This window comes from Aquarana catesbeiana, linkage group LG02 (assembly GCF_042186555.1).
Source record: "Aquarana catesbeiana isolate 2022-GZ linkage group LG02, ASM4218655v1, whole genome shotgun sequence".
NCBI classification, from domain to species: Eukaryota; Metazoa; Chordata; class Amphibia; order Anura; family Ranidae; genus Aquarana; species Aquarana catesbeiana.
In genome coordinates, this window is record NC_133325.1 from 301,796,832 (window position 1) to 301,822,629 (window position 25,798).

General features: G+C 39.1%; 1 protein-coding gene across 1 annotated transcript in view; it reads left to right on the forward strand.

Annotated features, from left to right (window-relative positions):
- The window catches only part of TUBGCP5 (tubulin gamma complex component 5), a 69,683-nt gene that overhangs the window by 10,518 nt on the left and 33,367 nt on the right, over window positions 1-25,798 (forward strand). The window contains exons 4-14 of the mRNA XM_073614607.1: window positions 4,664-4,760; window positions 5,093-5,172; window positions 10,567-10,696; window positions 14,037-14,154; window positions 14,448-14,537; window positions 15,005-15,098; window positions 15,546-15,792; window positions 15,873-16,075; window positions 18,978-19,093; window positions 20,332-20,597; window positions 22,962-23,160. Of these exons, the coding sequence (XP_073470708.1) occupies window positions 4,664-4,760; window positions 5,093-5,172; window positions 10,567-10,696; window positions 14,037-14,154; window positions 14,448-14,537; window positions 15,005-15,098; window positions 15,546-15,792; window positions 15,873-16,075; window positions 18,978-19,093; window positions 20,332-20,597; window positions 22,962-23,160 (1,640 nt within the window). The remainder of the gene's footprint in view (window positions 1-4,663; window positions 4,761-5,092; window positions 5,173-10,566; window positions 10,697-14,036; window positions 14,155-14,447; window positions 14,538-15,004; window positions 15,099-15,545; window positions 15,793-15,872; window positions 16,076-18,977; window positions 19,094-20,331; window positions 20,598-22,961; window positions 23,161-25,798) is intronic.

Genomic DNA, 25,798 nt, shown 5'->3' on the forward strand with positions numbered 1-25,798 from the left:
CCCGAACCTGGAACCGGTTACAGTTATAAAAGTTAGTTACAAAAAAAGTGTAAAAAAAAAAAAACACATACAAAAATATAAAATAAAAAAAAAAATAGTTGTCGTTTTATTGTTCTCTCTCTCTCTCTATTCTCTCTCTATTGTTCTGCTCTTTTTTTACTGTATTCTATTCTGCAATGTTTTATTGTTGTTATGTTTTATCATGTTTGCTTTTCAGATATGCAATTTTTTATACCTTACCGTTTACTGTGCTTTATTGTTAACCATTTTTTTGTCTTCAGGTACGCCATTCACGACTTTGAGTGGTTATACCAGAATGATGCCTGCAGGTTTAGGTATCATCTTGGTATCATTCTTTTCAGCCAGCGATCGGCTTTCATGTAAAAGCAATCCTAGCAGCTAATTAGCCTCTAGACTGCTTTTACAAGCAGTGGGAGGGAATGCCCCCCCCCCCCCCCCCCAATGTCTTCCGTGTTTTTCTCTGGATCTCCTGTCTCAACAGGGAACCTGAGAATGCAGCCGGTGATTCAGCCAGCTGACCATAGAGCTGATCAGAGACCAGAGTGGCTCCAAACATCTCTATGGCCTAAGAAACCGGAAGCTACGAGCATTTTATGACTTAGATTTCGCCGGATGTAAACAGCGCCATTGGGAAATTGGGAAAGCATTTTATCACACCGATCTTGGTGTGGTCAGATGCTTTGAGGGCAGAGGAGAAATCTAGGGTCTAATAGACCCCAATTTTTGCAAAAAAGAGTACCTGTCACTACCTATTGCTATGATAGGGGATATTTACATTCCCTGAGATAACAATAAAAATGATTTAAAAAAAAAAAATGAAAGGAACAGTTTAAAAATAAGATAAAAAAATAATAATAATAAAGAAAAAAAAAAAAAAAAAAAAAAAAAGCACCCCTGTCCCCCCTGCTCTCGCGCTAAGGCGAACGCAAGCGTCGGTCTGGCGTCAAATGTAAACAGCAATTGCACCATGCATGTGAGGTATCACCGCGAACGTCAGATCGAGGGCAGTAATTTTAGCAGTAGACCTCCTCTGTAAATCTAAAGTGGTAACCTGTAAAGGCTTTTAAAGGCTTTTAAAAATGTATTTAGTTTGTCGCCACTGCACGTTTGTGCGCAATTTTAAAGCATGTCATGTTTGGTATCCATGTACTCGGCCTAAGATCATCTTTTTTATTTCATCAAACATTTGGGCAATATAGTGTGTTTTAGTGCATTAAAATTTAAAAAAGTGTGTTTTTTCCCCAAAAAAAATCGCTGCGCAAATACTGTGCGAAAAAAAAAAATGAAACACCCACCATTTTAATCTGTAGGGCATTTGCTTTAAAAAAATATATAATGTTTGGGGGTTCAAAGTAATTTTCTTGCAAAAAAAAATTATTTTTTTATGTAATCAAAAAGTGTCAGAAGGGGCTTTGTCTTCAAATGGTTAGAAGAGTGGGTGATGTGTGACATAAGCTTCTAGATGTTGTGCATAAAATGCCAGGACAGTTCAAAACCCCCCCAAATGACCCCATTTTGGAAAGTAGACATCCCAAGCTATTTGCTGAGAGGCATGTCGAGTCCATGGAATATTTTATATTGTGACACAAGTTGCGGGAAAGAGACAATTTTTTATTTTTTTTATTTTTTTTTGCGCAAAGTTGTCACTAAATGATATATTGCTCAAACATGCCATGGGAATATGTGAAATTACACCCCAAAATACATTCTGTTGCTTCTCCTGAGTACGGGGATACCACATGTGTGAGACTTTTTGGGAGCCTAGCCGCGTACGGGACCCCGAAAACCAAGCACCGCCTTCAGGCTTTCTAAGGCCGTAAATTTTTGATTTCACTCTTCACTGCCTATCACAGTTTCGGAGGCCATGGAATGCCCAGGTGGCAAAAAACCCCCCCAAATGACCCCATTTTGGAAAGTAGACACCCCAAGCTATTTGATGAGAGGTATAGTGAGTATTTTGCAGACCTCACTTTTTGTCACAAAGTTTTGAAAATTGAAAAAAGAAAAAAAAAATTTTTTTTTCTCGTCTTTCTTTATTTTCAAAAACAAATGAGAGCTGCAAAATACTCACCATGCCTCTCAGCAAATAGCTTGGGGTGTCTACTTTCCAAAATGGGGTCATTTGGGGGGGGTTTGTGCCACCTGGGCATTCCATGGCCTCCGAAACTGTGATAGGTAGTGAGGAGTAAAATCAAAAATGTACACCCTTAGAAATCCTGAAGGCAGTGATTGGTTTTCGGGGCCCCGTACGCGGCTAGGCTCCCAAAAAGTCCCACACATGTGGTATCCCCATACTCAGGAGAAGCAGCTAAATGTATTTTGGGGTGCAATTCCACATATGCCCATGGCCTGTGTGAGCAATTTATCATTTAGTGACAGCTTTTTGTAATTTTTTTTTTTTTTTTTGTCATTATTCAATCACTTGGGACAAAAAAAATGAATATTCAATGGGCTCAACATGCCTCTCAGCAAATTCCTTGGGGTGTCTACTTTCCAAAATGGGGTCATTTGTGGGGGTTTTGTACTGCCCTGCCATTTTAGCACCTCAAGAAACGACATAGGCAGTCATAAATTAAAGGCTGTGTAAATTCCAGAAAATGTACCCTAGTTTGTAGGCGCTATAACTTTTGCGCAAACCAATAAATATACACTTATTGACATTTTTTCTACCAAAGACATGTGGCCGAATACATTTTGGCCTAAATGTATGACTAAAATTGAGTTTATTGGATTTTTTTTAGAACAAAAAGTAGAAAATATCATTTTTTTTCAAAATTTTCGGTCTTTTTCCGTGTATAGCGCAAAAAATAAAAACGGCAGAGGTGATCAAATACCATCAAAAGAAAGCTCTATTTGTGGGAAGAAAAGGACGCAAATTTCGTTTGGGTACAGCATTGCATGACCGCGCAATTAGCAGTTAAAGCGACGCAGTGCCGAATTGTAAAAAGTGCTCTGGTCAGGAAGGGGGTAAAACCTTCCGGGGCTGAAGTGGTTAAAGAGAAAATAAAGCTGCTAGAATGGCCCAGCCAACCACCTGACTTGAATCCAATAGAAAATCTATGGAAAGAACTAAAGATCAGAGTTCATAGAAGAGGCCCACAGAACCTTCAAGATTTCAAGACTTTGGGTGGAAGAATGGGCCAAAATCACACTTGAGCAATGCATGCGACTAGTTTCTCCATACAGGAGGCATCTTGAAGCTGTCACTACCAACAAATGATTTTGTACGAAGCATTAAATAGATTTCAGTTAGCGTGTTTAATACTTTTTCCCTGTGTCATTCCATTTTATTACACATAACCTCATTTCTGAACTTACTTGATTTGGTTTCTTTGTATGTATGGATTGCATGTGGTGAGAATGTAATGTCAGTAGTACCTTTTAAGCTTCATGTACACTTGAACTACTTTGGCCGTGGGAAAACACGGCAAAATGTTTACCATGATTTTGCGTGTTTTTGTGGCTGGCGGTCAAAACTTTCTTATCCTGAACATGATTCTTCCGCGTTCAGGGGATGGAGGTTAGGGGTTGAACCTCAGCAGCTGCTAAATGATCCTTAAAGCCTATGTGTACATGGACACATAGGCTTTTATGGAGTTCAGTTTAGGAGCTATGGCAAAATCTCCTAAATTCAAGTTTAGGAGCTGCTAGTGTACATGGAGCCTTAGAAATGATTTTACCTAGAGAAATGGTGACGTGCTCAATACTTATTTTACCCGCTGTATATTCCAAATAAAAAAAATGTGCAAATTGTCCAAAATGATAATAACAGTCCCATACACCATTCAATCTTCAGAAAGTGCAACAACTTTCTTCCATGTGCGTAAGGAATTCACACTTTATCTCCCAATGAAAACAGCACCGATGTGCCCACCACCAAAGTTCCTCTCTGGGTGTCCTCTCACTTGGTTTGATGGACCCCACTAACAGGAGGTCAAACTTGCTTTTTAGCATAAAGACGCATCGCAGCTTCCATCCAGGGCCACTCTTCATACTGATCATCAGTCTTTCCAATATAAATGTCATAAAAAAGAAAAGGCAAGAGACCGCAATCCACTATTTTATTTAAAAACTTGTAAAAATACACTCGCATAGCAGACAGGGTAAAAGTGCTTTTTCACTATACAGAAAAACCTCAGCAAGATGGCATCCTAGCTCCGACCCACAGTGACGTGATTATGTAGGATGGAACTAGGACACTATCTTGCTGAGTTTTTTCTGTATAGTGAACTCCCTCCACCATATCAGTGTATTTTTACATGTTTTTTTAATAAAACAGTGCAGACCACAAACCGCTATCTTGTCTTGGGAAACACAGGCATTGACAATCCCCAGCATTAGAAAATCTGAAGAGACCGTTTTTTTTTTTTTTTTTTTTTTTTGTGCTGTAGGAAGATGGGTTTGTCTTATACAATCCTAGGTGAACCTCCTTTAGGAAGATGGGTTTGTCTTATACAATCCTAGGTGAACCTCCTTCATATTGTGTTGGTTATTTCCACATCTCCTCAGTGGTGTATATAATGACATTTTTCTTTGCTTTGCTTTTGTTTATTTGGGGAATTTTAAATCTCACCTACTTTTTTGATTGCTTTATTGCATCTTCTTAAAAAATTTAACTAAACGTGAACTTTGCTTTTCCTAGAGTGATGCCCACTATGCCATCTTGTCTCTTCTTCTGTGCCTATCTGACGCTCCATCCAAGCATGATTATGTTGAAAAGCCAAGAAAAAAACAAACAGGTACCTGGACATATTTATGATTCTTTGAACTGGTTTTCACATGTAAACCCATCCACTGGATGTTCTGCTGCTCCATCCTAAACTATCATTCGTGAATGTTTTGTGTGCCAAGCTTCTCTTTTTTCATATATAAAGTCTAAAGGGGTGGAACTTGACTGCTAATTTAATATAATTACATTGTGGAAGGAGTATTTGGACGTTCAGCACAGATAATCTTGTTTTTCAGGCTCTGGAAGGAGGCAATATTTTATTATTTTCACTGACATATGCAGATTTCCATCCAGCCTTGTAGTAATAAAAAGCTCACTAGGTATTGTGTTGTTTAATTCTAGAAGATGATGAGCCCTTTGATTGGGCAAAATACTTGAGGGAAGGTGAAGACTATGGGTGTAATCCTGATGAAGACTCCCCGGTAAGATCTGTCATTCTTACTTTTTTGTAATAGTGGCTGTATCTATAGGTTTTTGTTTTTATTTATTTATTTATTTATTTATTTTATAAATCTTTTTATTGGTGTTTTCAAGCATTAAGTGTAACATAAAACAAAACAATCTGCATAATAGGACAAAATACAGTATACCCTCGCAGGGGCAGTAAATGGTAATATCTTGTCAGTTCAGTAGATGGGGCTACTGTTGTCCGCAGAGATAATATGTCATGACTTGTTCCGTAATGATTATTACATGATACCTTAGCATGTCTGGCAAAAAAAGAGATGTTCCCGAACCAAAAGTGGGTAAATGTCACTAAGGAGCTCAGAGACCTATATAATTATGATCTATCAATCATAGAGGCTGTTGTTGGATCGGCTAGCCACTTGGACCATACTTAGTCATATTTTATCGGACAGCCCCTATTCGCATATGTCTTTTTACAGGGGTAAATTAACATTAATCAAGTGTTTCCAGAGTGTGAGAGAGGGAGATGCAGATTTTTGCCAGGACATGGTGATGGCTTTGCGAGCCTAAAAGAAGAACAAGCTAAGTAAAGTCCTTTCTGGAACTGTAGGGACCAGCTCCTCCACCAACCCCAATAAGCATACATTCATGGTTGGTGACAGAGAAATTTTGGCAATCTTATTTACTATGGAATCCACCTCCCCCAGTATTTGGAGATAATGGGGCAACCCCAGAACACATGTGTAAAGTCTCCGGGTGAGTGGTCACGTCGCCAGCATTCCTGAGAGATGGATGGGTTCATTTTATGCAGTCGATAAGGGGTATAGTACGCCCTATAGACAATTTTAAACTGTATGAGCATGTCCCTTAAGAGAACCAGGTGACGAAAGGGAAGATCCCAAACGTCCTCCCAATCCTCATCATCCATGTCAGGGATGTCCCTCGTCCATCTCTGCCTAAGAGTGCAGAGGTCAGGGAGGGAGGTCAAGAGGAGGTGGGTGTATAGTACCGAGGCAGGTTTTTTTTTAAGCACTCCAGAGCAGATGCTCGCTCAGACTGCTCCAACCGCAAGGAGGCTCCTGGAAATTGGCTACTGATGGCATGGGACACCTGTAGATATCGGAGTAGGTAAAGGGGAGGGACATTTGAAGTATCAATGAGGGAAGCAAGGGGCCTTAGAGTTATTTACTACTATGTGAGAAATAAGCTTAATATTTTGTTTAGTCCTGGCCTGGGGATCCGATAGGGTATAAAAATGGGATAGATTTGGATTACACCACAACGGTGTGTTTGGGGAGATGGTATCACCAGAGCGATCCTCCAATGTTAAACCCAGATTCCAGGCCTTGAGAGTAGTAATCATGGATGGGGTTAAAGGGTAAGGGGGCCTTGAGTCCTCAAAGAAGATGCTGGAGGGCCTCCAGGGAATTCAGCACCGCCGCTTCCAGAACCGTAGCAGTATTGGAGAGATCAGGACATAGCCACCACCTAGCTGACACCAACTGCGTAGCCAGAAAATATTTATGGCTGTTCAGAAGGGCTGGGCCACCTCTGGAGGTGGGTCTCATTAATGTGGTTAGTATATAGTATATCTGGGGGGACACAGGCCCCATATAAATGAGGAGAAAAGCTGGTTCAAAGTGGCAAAAAAAGATTTTGGGTTCCGAAAGAGGTACATACATTTCGGAAGCACCTTTAATTTTAATTAAATTTATACATCCTAACATGGACAAAGGTAGGTTTTCCCATGCCTTCAGCTGGACCTTGGTGGACTGGACTACAGGAAGAAGGTTAAGGTGAACATAATCTTCAGCGTGGTGGGTTATGTTCATACCCAGATATCTGAATTCCTCAACCTATTGCAATTGGAGTGTTGGCAGAGCCTAATTGTGGGCCCCAGGGTCTATAGGGAACAGCAAGGACTTGGACCAGTTCACCCTTAACCCTGTAATGGAGGAAAACTCATTCAGTGTCATTAGGACACCATCTAGGGAGGGGCCTGAGTTTAGTGATGTCAGGGCACATCTTGTCAAGAAATCTATATTTAATTCTCAGGTTGCAATAATGATGGGTAATGTGGATGACATTTGTGTTCACTGTGCAAGCATCAGTTCTGTTTTTACAAACACTCAGAATTTTGTGTACACAGAACAGCTATCTGGCTGTTTCTCCTCCCTGAAAAGCAGGAAGGAAAAAACAGCCAGAGCTGTGAGTAAAAACAGCACATATTACACACATTACTCTCGGTTCACACTAGATGTGGCGCAAATTCGCACCACATCTAGCGCGACCAAAAAAAGGGTCCTCCATGAGTTTTGTCCGAATGTAATGCGAATTCAGCCATACACTTTGTATCACACAGACATGTGATCTGCACAGCAATGCAGTGCGAATCATATGCAATGTCTGGCATCGCACTAGTGTCAACCGGCCCCTACACTTGTTAGGCACACAGGTACCCCCTTGATTGCCACTTCCCAGCCATTGTCATTAGTACAGTTTTACACTGTATTAGTGTCACTAGCGACATCAGTGTCCTTCCCAGCAAGTGTCTGTTAGCACCAGACTGCTTTCTACACTAAACAGTCCAACTATAAGCCGCTGATCACCGTAATTACCAGTATAGTGTCTATAAATTCCAGTATATACACCATCATTTGTAGGTGCTATAACTTTCACACAAACCAATTAATATACACTTACTGAGATTTCTTTTTATAACTAAAGAAATGTATCAGAATACATTTTGGCCTAAATTAATGAAGAAATTTGGATTTTTTTTTAGTTAGATATGTTTTATAACAAAAAGAAATAATTGTTTTTTTTGTTTTTTGTTTTTCAAAATTTACGTTCTTTTTTTTTAACTTGTATAATAAACCAATAAAAAAGTGGTGGTGACCTAGTGGTGATCAAATACCACCAAAAGAAAGCTCTATTTGTGTGAAAAAGATATAAATTTCAAATGCGTATAGTGTTGCATGATGGAGCACTCCCAGTTAAAGCCGCATAGTGCTGAATAGCAAAAAATGCCCTGATCATGAAGGGGGTAAAACCTTCCGGAGCTCAAGTGGTTAATGTTAGGCTAGCAGTTTATACAAACCATTTTTTTATTTTTATTTTTTTTACTGCTTGCATCCCAATGTAGCGTTTTTTTTTTGGGGGGGGGGGTAAATTAAAGTAAACTGCTTATATTTTCTTTGAGCTTTGCCATCCCACTACATTACATAAATGTAAACTAATGTGATGTCATTTTAATCAGCAGATTTTATTGGTTATATTTTGAGATACATTTATGGGAATGCACAAATTATGTAAACATTGGAGTGCGAAAAATCACAGGAAAATGCTATGTTTGTTTAATTTTTTTATTTTTACCATTTATACCCAATAAAAACCAAGAAAACAAAAATATATGTATCCAAGTTTGCTATTGAATTAAAGCTGTATCTCTCCAGAAAAAATATGTATAATACATTAGGATAGACTGCAAAACCTAAAGGATATAATGTGCAAAACTGAGATGACACCTTAATGAAAAAACAAATACACTCTGAAACTCAAGGAGATATGCTCTTTCCAAATGAGAGCCATTAAACTTGTTTTTAAATGGTATAGGGCAATATTCTATCCTATCCGTTCATGATGAGGTAATTTATACACAATGTTCTATAACAAAACACATTGCATCCTATATCATCTTACTTCAAACCACAGCCATAAAGCTGGTCACTGACTTCAGACAATAGTCCGTTATGCAAGCAAAATCTGACCAGAGTTGTTTCCTAGCTTTAGCCATAAACAAGAACATTCAAGTTACATGAGTGTTTGTTTCTGTATAAATTATGTAAAGAAGAGGGGAGGCATGGCTGACATGCTTTATACAGTCCTGATAGAACAATCAATTAACAATATAGACCCTCTGCGCTGATATAATAAATATATATGCTGGATGCAATAACGTGACATATAACAGTTTTTCCTTTTGAGTGATATGCTGTCATCTCTGTGCAAAAAACAATTTTTCCATAAAGTGACATATGCAAATCAATATCGTATTTACCTTAATGCAAAAAAAATTGGTAATATTAAGCTAAATAAATACTCTGTGCAGTAAAGTGACATATGCAGTTGTGAAAATCTTAACGACGTGTGTAAATCCTGTAAATAGTAGCTAGTCCAAAAATTGATAAATCAGTCCATCAAAGCAGAAAAAAACCTCCTTCCAAAGAAACTACAAAACCCAGCAAAACAAAGTGACTTGTGCTTCCTAGGGAATATTATTAAGAGGTGTGTGTGTATGTGTGTGTATGTGTGTGTGTGTGTATATGTATATATATATATATATATATATATATATATATATATATATATATATATATATATATATATATATATATATTAATAATAATGCACTCACCAGAGGGCCCTCCCCTCTAGGGGGTGTAGCGCCTTTACAGCCACACTGCTGTGTGTGTACATAGACCTGTGCATACCCCCCCCCTTTTTTAAAGCGGTTGTATACCCGCTGTTTTTTTTTTTTTCTACACCTCCAAGGGAAAAGGCATAATGAGCTAGTATGCACCGCATACTAGCTCATTATGAGATACTTACCTTAGAACGAGGCGCCGGCATCTCACCCGGTCAACGCCGAGGTCGCTGACATTTCCCCTCGGCGCGTCTTCTGGGTATCGCAGCTCCGGCGCTGTGAGTGGCCGGAGCCGCGAAGTCGTCACTCCCGTGCATGCGCCGGGAGACTTCTGTCCGGCAAGCTCCGGAGTTTGCCGGGCTGTCAGCCGAGAATCCCCTGTGCGCATTCGTCGCTGCAGTCAGCGGCTCATTGCGAGGGGAATATCTCCTAAACCGTACAGGTTTAGGAGATATTTTTTTTTACATACAGGTAAGCCTTATTATAGGCTTACCTGTAGGTAAAAGTAAAAAAAAAAAAAAAGGTATACAACCACTTTAAAGAAGAAAAAAAATTGAAAAATCAAAACATTAAATCCATAAAAAAGATTTTCAGTCCTTCAATAATCCCCACTTCCCAACAAATATGACACGTGTGCCTCTGCATGTGGCACCTCTTAGATCTGATCTCTTGTGGAGTTCTGCACTTCATCTCTGTCAAGCACGAAGTACATTTCCTACTGTCTGCACGGTTCTCTTCCACTCTCCCATTACTGTCTGCATTACATCCCAATCATACGTGCACCATTTTTCATTCTGTCCTTCCTCTGCAATAACATCTGCTGTATTGACAAATGATTTATATTGGTATTGGGTACTGGGCTGTAGACTTTTTGCTCTAACATTGCAGAGACAGTAGGATAATACATATTATTGTTTTGTATTTAGTGATTTTAACAACTCTTGATAGTCAAAAAAATATAGTAGAATATTTGATGTTTCAGGAGTGGTCTGATAGTGCGGAAGAAGATGATGAAGAGACACTCAGCAGGGAGGACTCTGGAATCCAAGTTGATAAGACGCCTCAAGACGATGCTGACAAAAAAAATGCTCCTCCTGTGGTGTCATGGAAAGGTACTTATTTTTCTCAAATAAGGAATTCCAGAGCTATATATTTTCTGAAAATTTTTTTTCTTTTCTTTTACCGAAACACCATATTTAAATGTTTCATTAAATATGAAAGAGGAATCCGTTCAGTTAATAAATATAGTAATCCTTTTATCTATAGCAAAAAACTACAATACCCAAAACTGTAAAGAGACAATGGATTAAAACCATTACAGCTCAGTTGGCTAAATCCTAAAAGATGTCCCTTCAATGCCTAATGGGTATAGTATAGAGGGAATTGGCATAATGAAGTGCATCTGCATGTATGTTGGTGTGTTTTCTCTTAAATAATTTTTTGTCAAACTGACATCTTATACTTGTAATTTACTGTATGTGACAGTATATAGGTAGTGACGGGTACTCCTTATAGATATATCAAGGTCTAGTAGACCCCTGTTATCATTCTGCCTCCAGGTCATTTGAGGGCAGACGGTCCTCGGAGACCTTGATACTACAGCTTTAAACTTGGTGCTCAGAGCTGAGCATTACATGGTTCAGTCTAAGCAGAGGAGATTGCTGAATGGGTGTTGTGTAATAGTAATGGCCCCATGTAAATTTGCAGGTAGCAGTCATAAATTAATAATAGGGAGAGAGATTTTTGCTGAGCATCTGAGAGTCATTTATCACCACATCCCTAATATAAGCAAACCATATCAGAGAAGAATGATCATACAATACATAAACAGGTGCAAACTGATTGAATCTCTACATGTTTCGCCATACCAATGGCTTCTTCAGGAGAATTCTCAGGTACTGTACAAATGATCACTAAAGAGGTAAAAAAATAGAAAAATATTTTTTTTTAGAGAAAAACAGAATATAACACATACAAAATATACAAATTATACATTTTAAATTTCTTTTTTTTTTTTTTTTTTTTTTTTTAACAATACAGTGTATTTTATATTCAAAATTAACAGGTGTACAGTCATACTAACATTTGTACATGAAGTTTGGTATATAAGATAAGTACTTAGTATAACTGAGTTTAATGATAGTGTATTTTCAGCAAAGGTGCCGTGGGTGATTCCTTAACTAAACAAGAATATTTTAGCAAACAGCCTAAAACTAGACCGAGTAATGTGATCAAGGGAAATACTCTGAATTTGTGTGTATGTGTGTGTATGTGTATATATATATATATATATATATATATATATATATATATATATATATATATATAATATATATATAAAATAAAACAGATGCCCACTAATAGTCCATCTATGGGGAAAGACAATGCATAATCAATATCAAGGATAAAAATCCATTAATCCAGAAAGTAAGGCAGGAAAGCCTACCTGAGGCTAGCAATGTTGATGACAAATTCCAAAAATTTTGATGATTCACATTATTCCCTTCTCGGATAAGTGGAGAAACCAAGAGGGGAATGGAGGGGAGAAATAAAGAGGGTTTTATCCTTTAGAGCTCGAACTCTTCAGAGTCCACCTTTTTAAACCAAGAACAAATAACCAAATCAACACAAATAAATCTCCCGTCAATCAAGGATAAGAGCCAGTAAAACCTTACCTCCAAGGTAGCTTAATTACCTGCCATGAAAAGACCACCACATTATTTTCTCCCCTTCCTGTGCTGGGCCATAAAAACTAACTGTGACTGGCTTCCTTTTTATATCCCTCTCCATCCCCAATGGAGACAGTTTGGCGCCAAAAGGGGGTGAGGATGACTTGTTGCTCCAGTGCCCATGTCGAGGTCGCGCTGGAAATGACATCAAAAAGCATCAAGAACAAGAGCGTCAGAAACGCCAGACGTCATGCACCGGAAATGATGCTGATTGCGCCTCATGCTTGTATAGGTCATTTGCTTTTGTGTAGGATTTGATTAAAGTGAACAATGATCCAATGAGTTGTTTTGTCTATTAATAATAATTTATGTCTCTACTACTTTGAGACATTTGAATATACAGTTATCTGTCTGTTAAATTGATTTATTGGGGATTGGATCTGGATTAGGTGACCATATGGAAGCCCAGGGCGTCATTTTTTGTGGTGTCTGTTTCCTTGGACTCCACTAGATGGCGCCATTTACTAGTTGCTCATTCCGTGATCTCCATCACAATCTGTTGCCCTTATCCTCTTCGGCATGGTTGTGGAGGGCGGTAGTTTAGGCTTCCCCTGATCATGCCTCCTTCTGGACATTGGTGTCATCATGGTGCTGGCGCCACGTTTTTTCGTGGGACGTCTGACGCCATTAGGGCGCCTATTTCGGCATTGTCTACCTCTAACGTCCCGCGTTTTTTATGCCCGACATGTATAAAGTCTGGCATAGTTTCCGGTGTGTGAGGTCTGGTGTTTCTGTCGCTCTTGTTCTTTATGTAATTTCTGGCTTGACCTCGGCATGCGCACTGGCGCACCAAGTCGTCCTCGCCCCCTTTTGGTGCCAAATTGTCTCCATTGGGGGTGGAGGGGGATCTAAAAGGATGTGTGTATAATCTCTATGTTTACACCAATTGATCCCAATTGATTCATCCCTATGACTCTGGAGCCTTTAAAATCTTTTAAATTTACTAATTGAATACACAGGTAATACAATGACCTAAGTTTTGTTGTCGCTTGATTCTTGCCAACCCAGGAAATGAAATTTAAAATGTATATTTGTATGTGTTTATATTTTTTGTTTTTCTCAAAAAAATATTTTTCTATTTTTTGACTCTTTAGTGATTATTTGTACAGTGCCTGATATTACTCCTGAAGAAGCCATTGGTATGGCGAAACATGTAGAGATTCAATCAGTTTGCACCTGTTTATGTATTGTATGATAATTTTGGACTTATGTCTTCATATTGCTTTTAATGTTTTTCAAATAAATTTCATTTTTTTTTTTTTTATGTTGTATTTGTGCACCTTTTAAAATCCCAAAATTCTTCTATGTTATGCCTTAATAATGATAATATAATTATATGAGCGTATACATAGCCAATCTGAAATATGTTTACAGTAGTCCTATAAGTTGAAAACAGCAGCTATGAGGGAGAAGAACCCAGCTTTAATGGGGGAGGGGGTGCTGGAACATGTTACAATGTTATACCCTAAATATGGATGTAGCATATTCCAAATGTGATCATAGCCTTTAAGGTATGCCTAGGATACATGGCATAGGGAGGGAAAACAGGCAGGGAGATGGTCTCTTCTTTCACAGCCTAACAAATCCGTTCTACTCTGTAGCTGGCAGAGAGGAGTAAAATGTAAACAGATTTCCAGCCGCTGTAGTGACATTTTTTTTTTTTAATTATTATTTAGTACTTTGAGACATTTTAATTTGCATACATATTTTGTCCTTTTTCTAGTTGGTGAACCGGATGCCCGAACCTGGCTGGAGCAGCATGTCGTTAATCAGTACTGGACCTCGAGAGCAAGTCGATTTTCACACAGTTTACACTTGCATTCTAACCTGGCAGCTGTCTGGTAAGAAATATTTGTGTACTTCCCAATACTTCGCAGCACAATTAAATAACTTGCTCTTGACCATGGCACATGTATGTAAAGTAGGGGAAGGGGAGAAGTTCAAAATTGGCTGATCTTTTCCAACACAGAGGAGACCAAGCATCTAGGCCTTTAGGTCAGCACAGAAGTCTGACTGGAGCAGCATTTTCTCTGAAAAGTTCATCTGACATGTTTTTTATTTTTAAAACTGAAATGAATATAAAACTCAATATTCCAGTTCTGTGGCTTTAATGAACTTGTGATTTATATTTCAGGGATCAGCATTTGTACACTACAGATCCAATATATACACCTGAAGAAAAAACATTTGTTACTGAAACCCAAGTGATTCGTGAGACTCTCTGGTGAGTTGCATTATATGTTCCTCGGCAAACAAATAGGTTGGGGTTTTAGTGGGGTTTTTTTTGTATAACAACCTCCTACTTAAGTAGTCTTGTAATACAATGTTAGAGGTGCATTCACATCTAAGCAAATGTATACGCTGATTAACCTTTACGTAAGCTTCTTGCATGAAGAGAACTTATACACTTTATACATATCATGTAAAATTATATGTATAAGTAAAATTACATTGATTTGATCAGTTTCCCAGCAAATCTTGCAAGGCAAGTTTTTTACTTTTTTCTTTCAGGAGCAGAAAGTACGGTCTTCTAAAACTTGAATAAAAGTGAATAAAATGACCTTTGCGACACATTTACTGCTTACTTTAATCAGAATCTTTTATATATTAAAATAATCACAACCACCATCTTGTGATCGTCCTATTTAAAAAATTCCTAAATAAATAATAACTGTTTGTTTTTGTTTTTAGGTTACTTTCAGGTGTGAAAAAACTGTTCATCTTTCAGTTAACTGATGGGAAGGTCACTGTAAGGAATGACATCGTTGTGACACATATGACACATGTATGTTAATAGTCTGAGTAACTTATATTGGTAAATGTTAACATTTTAAATTATATAGACCAGCCTTCATCCTTTCTAACACAGAGAAAACCTTGAAATGACTTTCTGGTTGCAGGGCACCCCTGCTTATCATGACTACTGTATGTACGACAATTCTATAAAAAAAAAAAGTGCCCCCACTGGTTTTAAGTGAAGCAGACCCTTTCATTAGTGGTCAGTAAAGGTTAGCTGCAAAATATATTATATTAATTCTCCTATTTTATATGCAGTTTCAATCGCTCACTCTTCACTATTTGTTCATCGTTCGCTATCTAGTTTGTAATCCAGTTACACATTTTAGTGTTATATGAAGTTTTGTATTTGTACTTCTTCTCTTATGTTTTATTGTAAATTATGCAAGTGTAACACCGCTACTTAACTTTTTGGTTTCAATATTCTTGTTCCTAGAACTGTCTTAGGTCTGTTCTTGAGCAAATAGCAGCCTATGGACAGGTAGTATTTAGGCTGCAGAAGTTTATGGATGAGGTCACAGGTCACTGTTCTGAGAACCCTTTGCCAGGAACTCTTCCTACTCCCAAAAAAGGCACTGAGGCTCCATTCCGAACTTACCAGGCCTTCATGTGGGCATTGTACAAATACTTCATGAGTTTTAAAGAGGAGCTAGTGGAAGTTGAGAAGTGCATAATAAACAAAGGTAAGCTGAATGTTTACTTTATGGCTTAATATTTTATAAAACATTTCCACAGTAATATGACAGCTATCTGCTTTCTTTAGACAAAACAGTCACGCTGGCAATGGTTGTGGACCAGTTGACTCCTCGGCTTGCACAGCTGAAAGTGTTGCATAAGGTTTTCAGCACGGGTATAGCAGAAGTGCCTCCTGACACCAGAAATGTTGTGAGAGCCTCTCATCTTCTTAATACCCTGTATAAAGCCATTTTGGAATATGACAATGTAGGAGAGGCATCTGAACAAACGGTAAGTAATTAATTAGCAGCTTGATTTGCTTTGGCGGGGTGGAGTTTTAACAGGAAAAAATGACTTGGGTAATAACCCTAGAAAAGCACACTTTTCAAAATGGCTTAAACCTGAAATATACATTATAATAGAACCTCATTGAATAATAAAAAACTTATATAACTAAAATTACTGGGTATCATGGCTCCACAGGGCATTGTTATTTTATAGGTAAAAGCAGAGGTCTGTTTGGCTTCCTGTCTTTGTTAACCTCTATGCATCTTCCTCATTGCTCTAATTGGCTTACACTTTTCCCATATTATTTTGGCTCTCCCTCTCCATCCCCTCACTGAATACAACTAAGGATGAGCTCCGGCGTGTTCGCACAGCCCACGTGCAGAGCCCGCCAGGAAGTAGGGAGTGAGACATAGGCAGTGAGACATTGTCCCGATGCGTGGCTGCAGAGATCAGGAAATGTCTCACTGCCTGTGATTAGCGCAGTGCCGACTTCCTGGCGGGCTCTGTACGTGGGCTATGCGAATGCGCCAGAGCTCATCCTTAAATACAACGCTTGCATTTTCCCAAGCTGATATACTGTCCCTCTGCCTGCTACTTCCTGTCTCAGTTACAGTAACTGATATCCAGGTCTACAATACATTCCATATTAGAAATTAATAATTTTATACATTACCGGTTTAAACATGCCTGATACATACTTTGATATTATTATGGATGTAGTACAAGGTAATATATGTGCAGGACAGCCTGAATGCCAATAACAGACTAAGAAAAATGTTCAAAAAGCCCAAAAGGGGGTGATTAAAATCCTTCAAATCAAGATAGTTTGGATATCTCTAAAATTCACCAAGGAAGGGGTTAACTCAGTGTGATGTTCACCACGCCGTGCAGCTCCATCTACCAGCAGGAAACTGACAAGCTGCAAAAACATAAATAGAGAGACAGAATGCACTGGCTCCTAGTGCAACACTGTTTATTCAATAGAGATAAAAAGTAACAGAAGAAGGAGGCCACACCCTCTGAAACGCATTATCTTGGAAATCACCAGCATCCCTTATTAGCAGTTACTGCTTGTTCATCACAAGACCGTTCTGTCGGGTCGGGTTTCCCTACCATTGGAGGATCACTGCTGTGGGTGGCTCGCGTGCAGCTTGTTGGCGGCTGCACGCTGATACATCCGACCATCCAACGAAAGCCCATCCTGGATCCAGCCTGGAACTCTGACTGCGGGAGGGAAGCTGCAGCTTAATATAGATGCTCGTTTACTTCTAATACAATGTGAGTGCATAGTGTTATATTGTTACTTTTTATCTCTATTAAATAAACAGATGTTGCACTAGGAGCCGGTGCGCTCTGTCTCTGTTTATGTGAAGGCCAATAACACTGCCTGTTCTTACACTGCAGAGTCCCACCAGATTCTTGCGACTCTGCTCTGTACAGTTGTATTTCATTATAGACAGGTAAATATGAAACAAAGCTAATGAACGTATCATTTACCACCTGCAGCCAGAAGATGGCAGTTGTCATGTTTTTTAAATCATATATTTACCAGGCTTATTTATTGTTATGCTCTAAATCGCATGTGCTATAATTAGACTGAAGAGCAGGAGATAAGATTATACCCACTAGTCTGAATGGCTTAGAAAAAAACCTTTTGTCAGCCAAGACTGTCTGGATTTTTAGTCTGCATAAGGAGTAAAAGTGGATCTACACTGTGGGGGTTATTTACGAAAGGCAAATCCACTTTGCACTGCAAGTGCACTGCAAATTCAGTGACTGTAGCTCTGAGGGGGACATGCAAGGAAAATAAAAAACTGCATTTTTGCTTGCACATGATTGGATGATAAAATCAGCAGAGCTTCCCCTAATTTCAGAGCTTCCCCTCAGATCTACAGCGACTGCACTTACAAGTGCACTTGTAGTGCAGAGTGGATTTCCCTTTGGTAAATCAACCCCTATATCTGAACACCACAAAACAAAAACACTGTTTAATTTTTGGTATTCAAAGCAAACTCCCCCATCCAACTTTAAAACAAAAATATAATATAATATTGAAAAAAATATTTAAAACCTCAATCTATAAACTTGACCAATAACCATTATAGTTTCAGTTTCTTTAAACAACCCTAGGGATTTCCTAGGTTATGGCAACGAGCACTTCAGATCGTAACAAACTTCTAATCATTACACTGCATTACACAGGTTACATTGGATGATTTTCACCACAATTTGTGGTATCCAAGCATCTTTAAAAAAGGTGATTATTTTCCCTCGTCTATTTTTCACAGGGAGAAAAGAATCTGCTTGTTTGGGATTAAAGTGGTTGTAAAAGCAGAAGGGTTTTAAGCTTAATGCATTCTATGCATTAAGATAAAAAAGCCTTCTGTGTGCATCAGCCCCCCAATACTTACCTGAGCCCATTTCTATCCAGCGATGTCCACGAGTCTTTTGGTCATCTGGGACTCTCCCTCTTGATTGGCTGAGACACAGCAGCCAATCAAGCAGCCATTGGCTCCCGCTGCTGTCAAAGTCAGGTAGCCAATCAGGAGAGAGAGGATGGGGTCAAACCGCAACTCCGTGTCTGAATGGACACACGGGGCTGCAGCTCAGCTCGGGTGCCCCATAGCAAGCTGCTTGCTGTGGGGACACTCAACAGGAGGGAGGGGCCAGGAGCACAGAGGAGGGACCCGAGAAGAGGAAGATCCAGGCCACTGTGTGCAAATCCACTGCACAGACCAGGTAAGTATAACATGTTTATTTTAATTTTTTTTTTTTTTAAAGAGACTTTACAATCACTTTAAGCAAAAGCAAACACCTTGTCAGTAAACTGAATATAATTTAACTCTAACTCTATTTCTAAAGTAACTTTTTTTTTAGTTGTACCTTTATTTTTATTTACTTATAGGTGTCTCTCTTATTTTTCCTGTGGGTTGAAACTGTGAGACCCTATTTAGAAATAGTGGATGAATGGATTGTTCATGGACACCTCTTTGATCCAGCAAAGGAATTTATTATTCAGCGGTAAGTAGTTATGCATGGCATGCGCCCTAATGTCGATATGCTAGTCCAGATGATTTTTTTTTCTTCTTTACTCCATACTCATAAAAATAGATGTGCCTGCAGTGTGTTCTGCAGCCACTTGAAGCACCGCTTTAACTACTCTGGACGCAGACACCTGTGCCTTTCAACTAACAGCCATAGAGACCTCATTACCAAGCTTTAGCTACAGATTTTGGGGTCTCAGACAAGTACATAATGCCATAAATTGTTTTTTCTTTTGGGCCAACCGATTGATGCATTGAAGATCTGATGCAATGTTGCATAACGAACAGCAAAGTAAGATTGGCCATAAAATGGAAGGTTGATATGCAGATATGATCTGCAATGTTTTTTTTCCTAGCGGGTCCGTCCGTGTACATGAATGTTTGGTTCACCTGGATCTGCCTATTTATATATGTGGAATAACCAATGATCCAACACCATACCCTTATTCATGTCAAAATTGTCACAATAGCCTGAAAATATCTACCATTCTCTATCACCGGTTCTCTGTGAATGATTGGCAGGGATAGGGTTTGTCTACTCTTATCTGGTACCCAGAGATATGAGGATCTTTACCTATTCATGTTCATGGGCACAGTGGGGGAGATTTACTAAAATTGGTGCACACAAATCCTGGTTCAGCTGTGCATAGTAACCAATCATGTCCAGACCTTTCTAAATGAAGATCTTGGTAGAAAAGCGGGGCTTTGCTTACTCATGTCAGATGCACCCTTCTGACGACTGGTGATCTTATGAACCCACAATTAGTGGAGAAATGATCAAGAAGCAGCAGTAAAGGTGGAAAAAGCAAAGCTGCAGAAAGAAGAATATCCTTTTTACTTCAATGTCGGGTCCTCAGGCACTTCCACTTCAGCAAGCCCTCGGAAAAAATGATGAGCAACATCATGGCAGGAGTGTGAGGGATATGACGGTATATAGAGCTATGAGGCTGCAGACAGATGGATATAACAGCAAAATGTAGTTTTTTGGGGTACTGCTTGACCAAAATCCTTCCAGATATCCCCTGTAAGGTTGCAAATATACACATCTTAGGTCAGTCATGCAGCATCTGTTTTGAGGACAACACATAGTCAAAGTATTTCAAATGCTTTGCATCCCAAATGGACAGTGGTATTCAAATTCAAGTTCTGTCTATGTATTTATGTTTACATATTTGTATTTAGAGATGTTTCATATTTGTCGTTTGTTATGTTTAGAAATAAAGATGTTCCGGTGAATCATCGTGATTTCTGGTATGCAACATATACATTATATAGTATCTCAGAAAAAACTGAAAACGAAGATAAAATGAGTGACAATGCCAGTGCCAGCTCGGGTAGTGACCAGGCCCCAGCCAGCAGGCAGCACACAATGGTCTCTTTTCTAAGACCTGTTCTCAAGCAGATCATCATGGCAGGGAAGTCTATGCAGCTGTTGAAAAATCTGAAGTGTAAATCTTCCCAGCAGCAGGACTCTTCAAGAGGTAGGGGGTATATGTTTTAAGAGCTTAAGGCCCCTTTCACACTGGGGCGGTGGGGGCGTCGGCGGTACAACAGCGCTATTTTTAGCGCTGCTGTACCGTCGTTCTTGCAGCGGTATTCGGCCGCTAGCGGTTCGGTTTTAACCCCCGCTGGCGGCCGAAAAAGGGTTAAATCCGCTCGTACAGAGCGGCTATAGCCGCGGTATTACCGCGGTATAGCCACGCTGTCCCATTGATTTCAATGGGCAGGAGCGGTTTAGGAGTGGTGAATACACCGCTCCTTCCCCGCTCCAAAGAAGCGGCTCGCAGGACTTTTTTTACCGTCCTGCGAGCGCACCGCTTCAGTGTGAAAGCCCTTGGGCTTTCACACTGAACAAACAGCGGAGGCTGTTTAGGGGCGGTTTTCAGGCGGTATTTTTAGCGCAATACCGCCTGAAAACCGCTCCAGTGTGAAAGGGGCCTAAGCCTATAAACTAATATAAATGTAACTGCTTGAATCTAATATTTTGCTGAAAATACTCATGAATATTATTTATGCTTCAAATGTGTATGGCCATGATTATATTCCCAGGAAAAAAAACTGTACATTTTTTAACCACTTAAGGACCAGCCAATTTTTTACACTTTGGGGTTTACAAGTTAAAATAATTTTTTTTGCTAGAAAATTACTTAGAACCCCCAAACATTATATATATATTTTTTCAGACACCCTAGAGAATAAAATGGTGGTTGTTGTAATACCTATATTATACTATATTGTTGTAATACCTATACCTATATACCTGTAATATGTCACACCGTATTTGTGCAGCTGTCTTACAAACGCAATTTTTTTGGAAAAAATACACTTATTTTTTTAAATTAAAAAATAAGAAATCAGTAAAGTTAGCCCATTTTTTTCTATAATGTGAAAGATAATGGTGCGCCAAGTAAATTGATACCCAGCATGTCATGCTTCAAAATTGCGCTCGCCCGTGGAATGGTGACAAACTTTGACCCTTAAAAATCTCCATAGGCGACGTTTAAATATTTCTACAGGTTATGAGTTTTGAGTTACAGAGGAGGTCTTTGGCTAGAATTATTGCTCTAGCTCGAACAATGCCTCACACGTGTTATTTGAATACTGTTTACATATGCGGGCGCGACTTATGTATGCGTTCGCTTCTGCACGCAAGCACGGAGGGACAGGGAGCTTTTTTTTTTCCTTATTTATATTACTTTTTATTTTTACACTGTCCCTTTTTTAAAAAAAAAACATTTTTGGATTACTTTTATTCCTATTACAAGAAATGTAAACATCCCTTATAATAGAAAAAAAAAAAGCATGACCTCTTTTAATGTGAGATCTGGGGTCAAAAAGACTTCAGATCACACATTTACACTTAAAAACAATTTAAAAAATTGTCCCTTTTTAAGGCTGTTGGGCGGAAGTGACATTTGACATCGCTCACGTCCAATGGCATGGAGTCAAGTGGGTGCCATCATTCCCTCTCTCGACTTCCTGCCTATCCGGGGACAGCATCGGATCATCTCCGCCGCTACTGACTGCTCCAGGGGCACCTCTCCCGTCGCCGATAAAAGTGATCTCGCCGTGGAGACCACTTTTATCTTAAAGCAAGCCACCCGCCGTGAATAAAAATACGGGGGTTATGGCAGCTATCCGCTGCCATAACAACGGTATTTAACATCAAGGCATCAACGTATATCCACAGTGGGCGTTCCAGAAGTGGTTAAAATAGAATTTTTAGCATGTTTTTTCCCCTTTGGTCAACATCACCCAAAACTGATATTTCATGTGAAAACCTCTACTTTCTTATATCCCTTTTCTACAAGGCCATGATGATGGTGCCTTACCCAAAGAGCTGAATCCTCCAGTAATTTAATTTTTTCTAAATTGTGGAAAATCCATGAAGTTGGGGTGATGCCCTCATTCTGCATGTTTACATATGCAGTAGTTGGGTGAGAATGATACGTTTTATGCAGGGGTCTTATTACTTGTGTGCTCAAACATGTAGGAAGTAAGCTTGTGGTTGTAGCTTACAAACTGGAAATATCAGTGGTGGATTCCATCTTTAAATATCATTAGACTGGATTGTGATTAAAGTGTTGGAAGCTGGGGCAGTGTTTTTTTTGTTTTGTTTTTTTTTTATATTTCAGTTACTTTTTTTTATACCATTTGTATTTTGAAAGGAGTTGGGTGCTGTCAGTAAAGAAGGTCTGTTTTAAAAGTCATGAATCCTAAAATGATTTTGTCTTTGACTAAATCCTAATAGACTGGTTTACCGCATCCCTTAAAGAGAGATGGGTAAGATACTGTAATATTTAATGTCTTAATTTGTTTGTCTCATTTCTGCTTTGATGGTCCAGATGCAGATAGGAAAAGCTTGTACACGCTGTTCTTAGAATCCGTTCAATCTCGACTCCAGCATGGGAAGGACTTGACTCCAGACAGCATTAGAGAAGAGCAAGTCAATAAGCAGAGTCTAATAAAAATGCAGTCCATAGTTGCTAAGCACCTAGAACGGAATGACGTACATGATCCACTGCTGGCCATCAACTTTGCAAGGTAAGAGCAAATAAGACTGTCTGGCAGTGTTCATTTCTTCAACTAAAACTACTAAAACATTTTAGTCGACTAAATGAATATTATTTTAGTCAACTAAAATACGACTAAAACTAAAACATCTGAGATGATTAAAATACGACTAAAACTAAAATGCCATTTTAGTCAAAAGACTAAGACTAAAGCTAAATTGAATTTTGACTTCAAAATTTAACATTGGTCTGTAGTGCATGTTCATACCTCAATGCCATAATAAATGACAAATAGCCAGCAGTATATAATGAGTTTGGAAATTGTAGAGAAATGTTAACTAATGAATTACAATTTAATTACATCCATTAGATTTTAGTCGACTAAAATGTACTGGAGATTTAGTTGACTAAATACAACTAAAACTAAAACAATTGCAGAAGACTAAAATGGGACTAAAACTAAAATGCCATTTTAGTCCTAAGACTAAAACTAAATCGAAATTTGCTGCCAAAATTAACACTGGTGTCTGGTGTGAGAATGCTCTCTACTGTGCATTATAAATAATAATGTAATCTTTTTGTCTTAATTATATAACTTATTTTGGACAATGCAGGCAGATCTCGGCAGGTGAGAGAGCGGCTGCACATAGCTTCCTAAAAACAGTAGACCGCCATTAGTAAAGCCCGCATGTGACGCTGAGCCTACATGATTGTCAGAACTGAAATCCAGTAAATGAAAGCGAGTGAGCCAGGGACAGTCAGGATGAGGAGGAAAAAGCTAGATGATGCTGGATGTCCTCCGCTCAGGAAATGAGGCAGGCTTTAACTGACTTACTACAACTTCTAAATCATACTGTGAGGAGCTCACAGTGTGCAGTGAAATCAGAGTAAGCAATTTCATTACAGAAGAGGAGACTGTTCAACTGTGCAGGATTGAGCAGAAGGCTTACGTTGAGTTTTAAAAGGAACCTGTAATGATAGGCACAAATGGAAGCTGCCATTCTTTAAATTATGTTTTGAAAACTGATCAAAGGGCAGTGTCCTGCAAAGTGGCCCTAAGGAAGTTAAGCTTTACTGCCCAGACTGGTATTTATTCCTGAAGTTGAAGAATAGCGACACACATACTAGTCTCATTTGTGACAGATTCGTACGTTTTCCAAACTTTTTTCGCTATTTTTTAATTTTTTCTTTTGAGGTGAATTAAACTATGTATATTTGCTGTCTTTGAGTAAATTAATTAATTAAAATAAAATTCAGGTAACCCTTTTATTTCCTCACTTTATTAAAACTGCTGCTTAATATATGCTTTTATGCTCAAAATTTTCAGGATTTAGACCAGTAAAATTCTCTTATAAAATTGTTTTTCAATAAGCATGTTGCTCATTATTACAAAGTTCTAACATCTTTGGTTATGCAGTATATGCTTAATACTTTGGGGTTGATTTACTAAAACTGGAGAGTGCAAAATCTGATGGATTTGTGCATAGTAGCCTATCAACTTCTAACATTGGTTTGTTAAATTAGACCCCTTTCACACTGGAGGCGTTTTTCAGGTGCTTTAGCTCTAAAAATAGCACCTGTAAAGCACCTGAAAAAAGCTTCATCTGCAATCCTAGTGTTAAAGCCAGAGTGCTTTCACACTGGGGTGGTGCGCTGGCAGGACGTCAAAAAAAGTCCTGCAAGCAGCTTCTTTGAGGCGCTTTAGGAGCACACAGCTCCTAAAGCTCCCCTGCCCATTGAAATCAATGGGCAGCGGCGCTGAAGCGCCTGCAAAGGGCCTTGGCATCAGCGCTTTGCGGGCACTTTTAACCCTTTATTCGCCCGCTAGCGCCCAAAAAGCGCAGAAAAAACGAAGATAAAGCGCCAGTGTAGAAGGGCTCTTAAAGTGGATGTAAACCCACTCTCACCCTTGCTAAACTACTGCCATAGTGGTTATCTATAAGGATATACATCGCTCTTGCATGTATCCTTACCTGTCAAATGTCTCCCCTCTGTCTGTTATGTTGTCCAGAGCTCAGTGGGTGGAGTCGTGATGTCAGTAGAATCTCCACCCACCTCTACACTCCCCTTGTCAACATACATTTTCTCCTGTGTGTTTCTTACACTGAACTTCTGCTATGATCTCTAACATCCAGTCAAAACCCAGAAAAGTCACCACATGACTTCAGCATGCCCAATCATGCTGAGGTGGGAGAGCTGGAGAAGAAAGGAGGAGGGGATCTGAAGTACACAGAATGTCTCTTTCAGGCTTGTGCATGAGATATGTAAATCACCTGTCACTCACAGCAAGGGGGAGAAAGGGACTCCTATTTCTCTGTCTGATTTTTATCTCACTGAAAAATGATAAGGACTGCTCAAGGCTGGATTAACTCGTTGTGGCAAGACTGGGCTCAGATGACATGAAATCCTATACTGTACAAGGCGCAAGCCTTAATGTAAAAAAAAAATTGGGTTTACATCCACTTTAAGCTTTGACAAAAAACCTGGAAGCTGATTGGTTTCTTTGCAGAGCTGCACCAGATTTTGCACTCTCTAGTTTTAGTAAATCAACCCCTTTGTATTTTGGTTTGGATTCAGACAAAATCTACAGTCCATAATTTCCCCATAATGAGAGCAGATGGGGAGCTAACAAGAGAAATTAATTTCCCTCTTGTTCTGCTGGCCTCTGG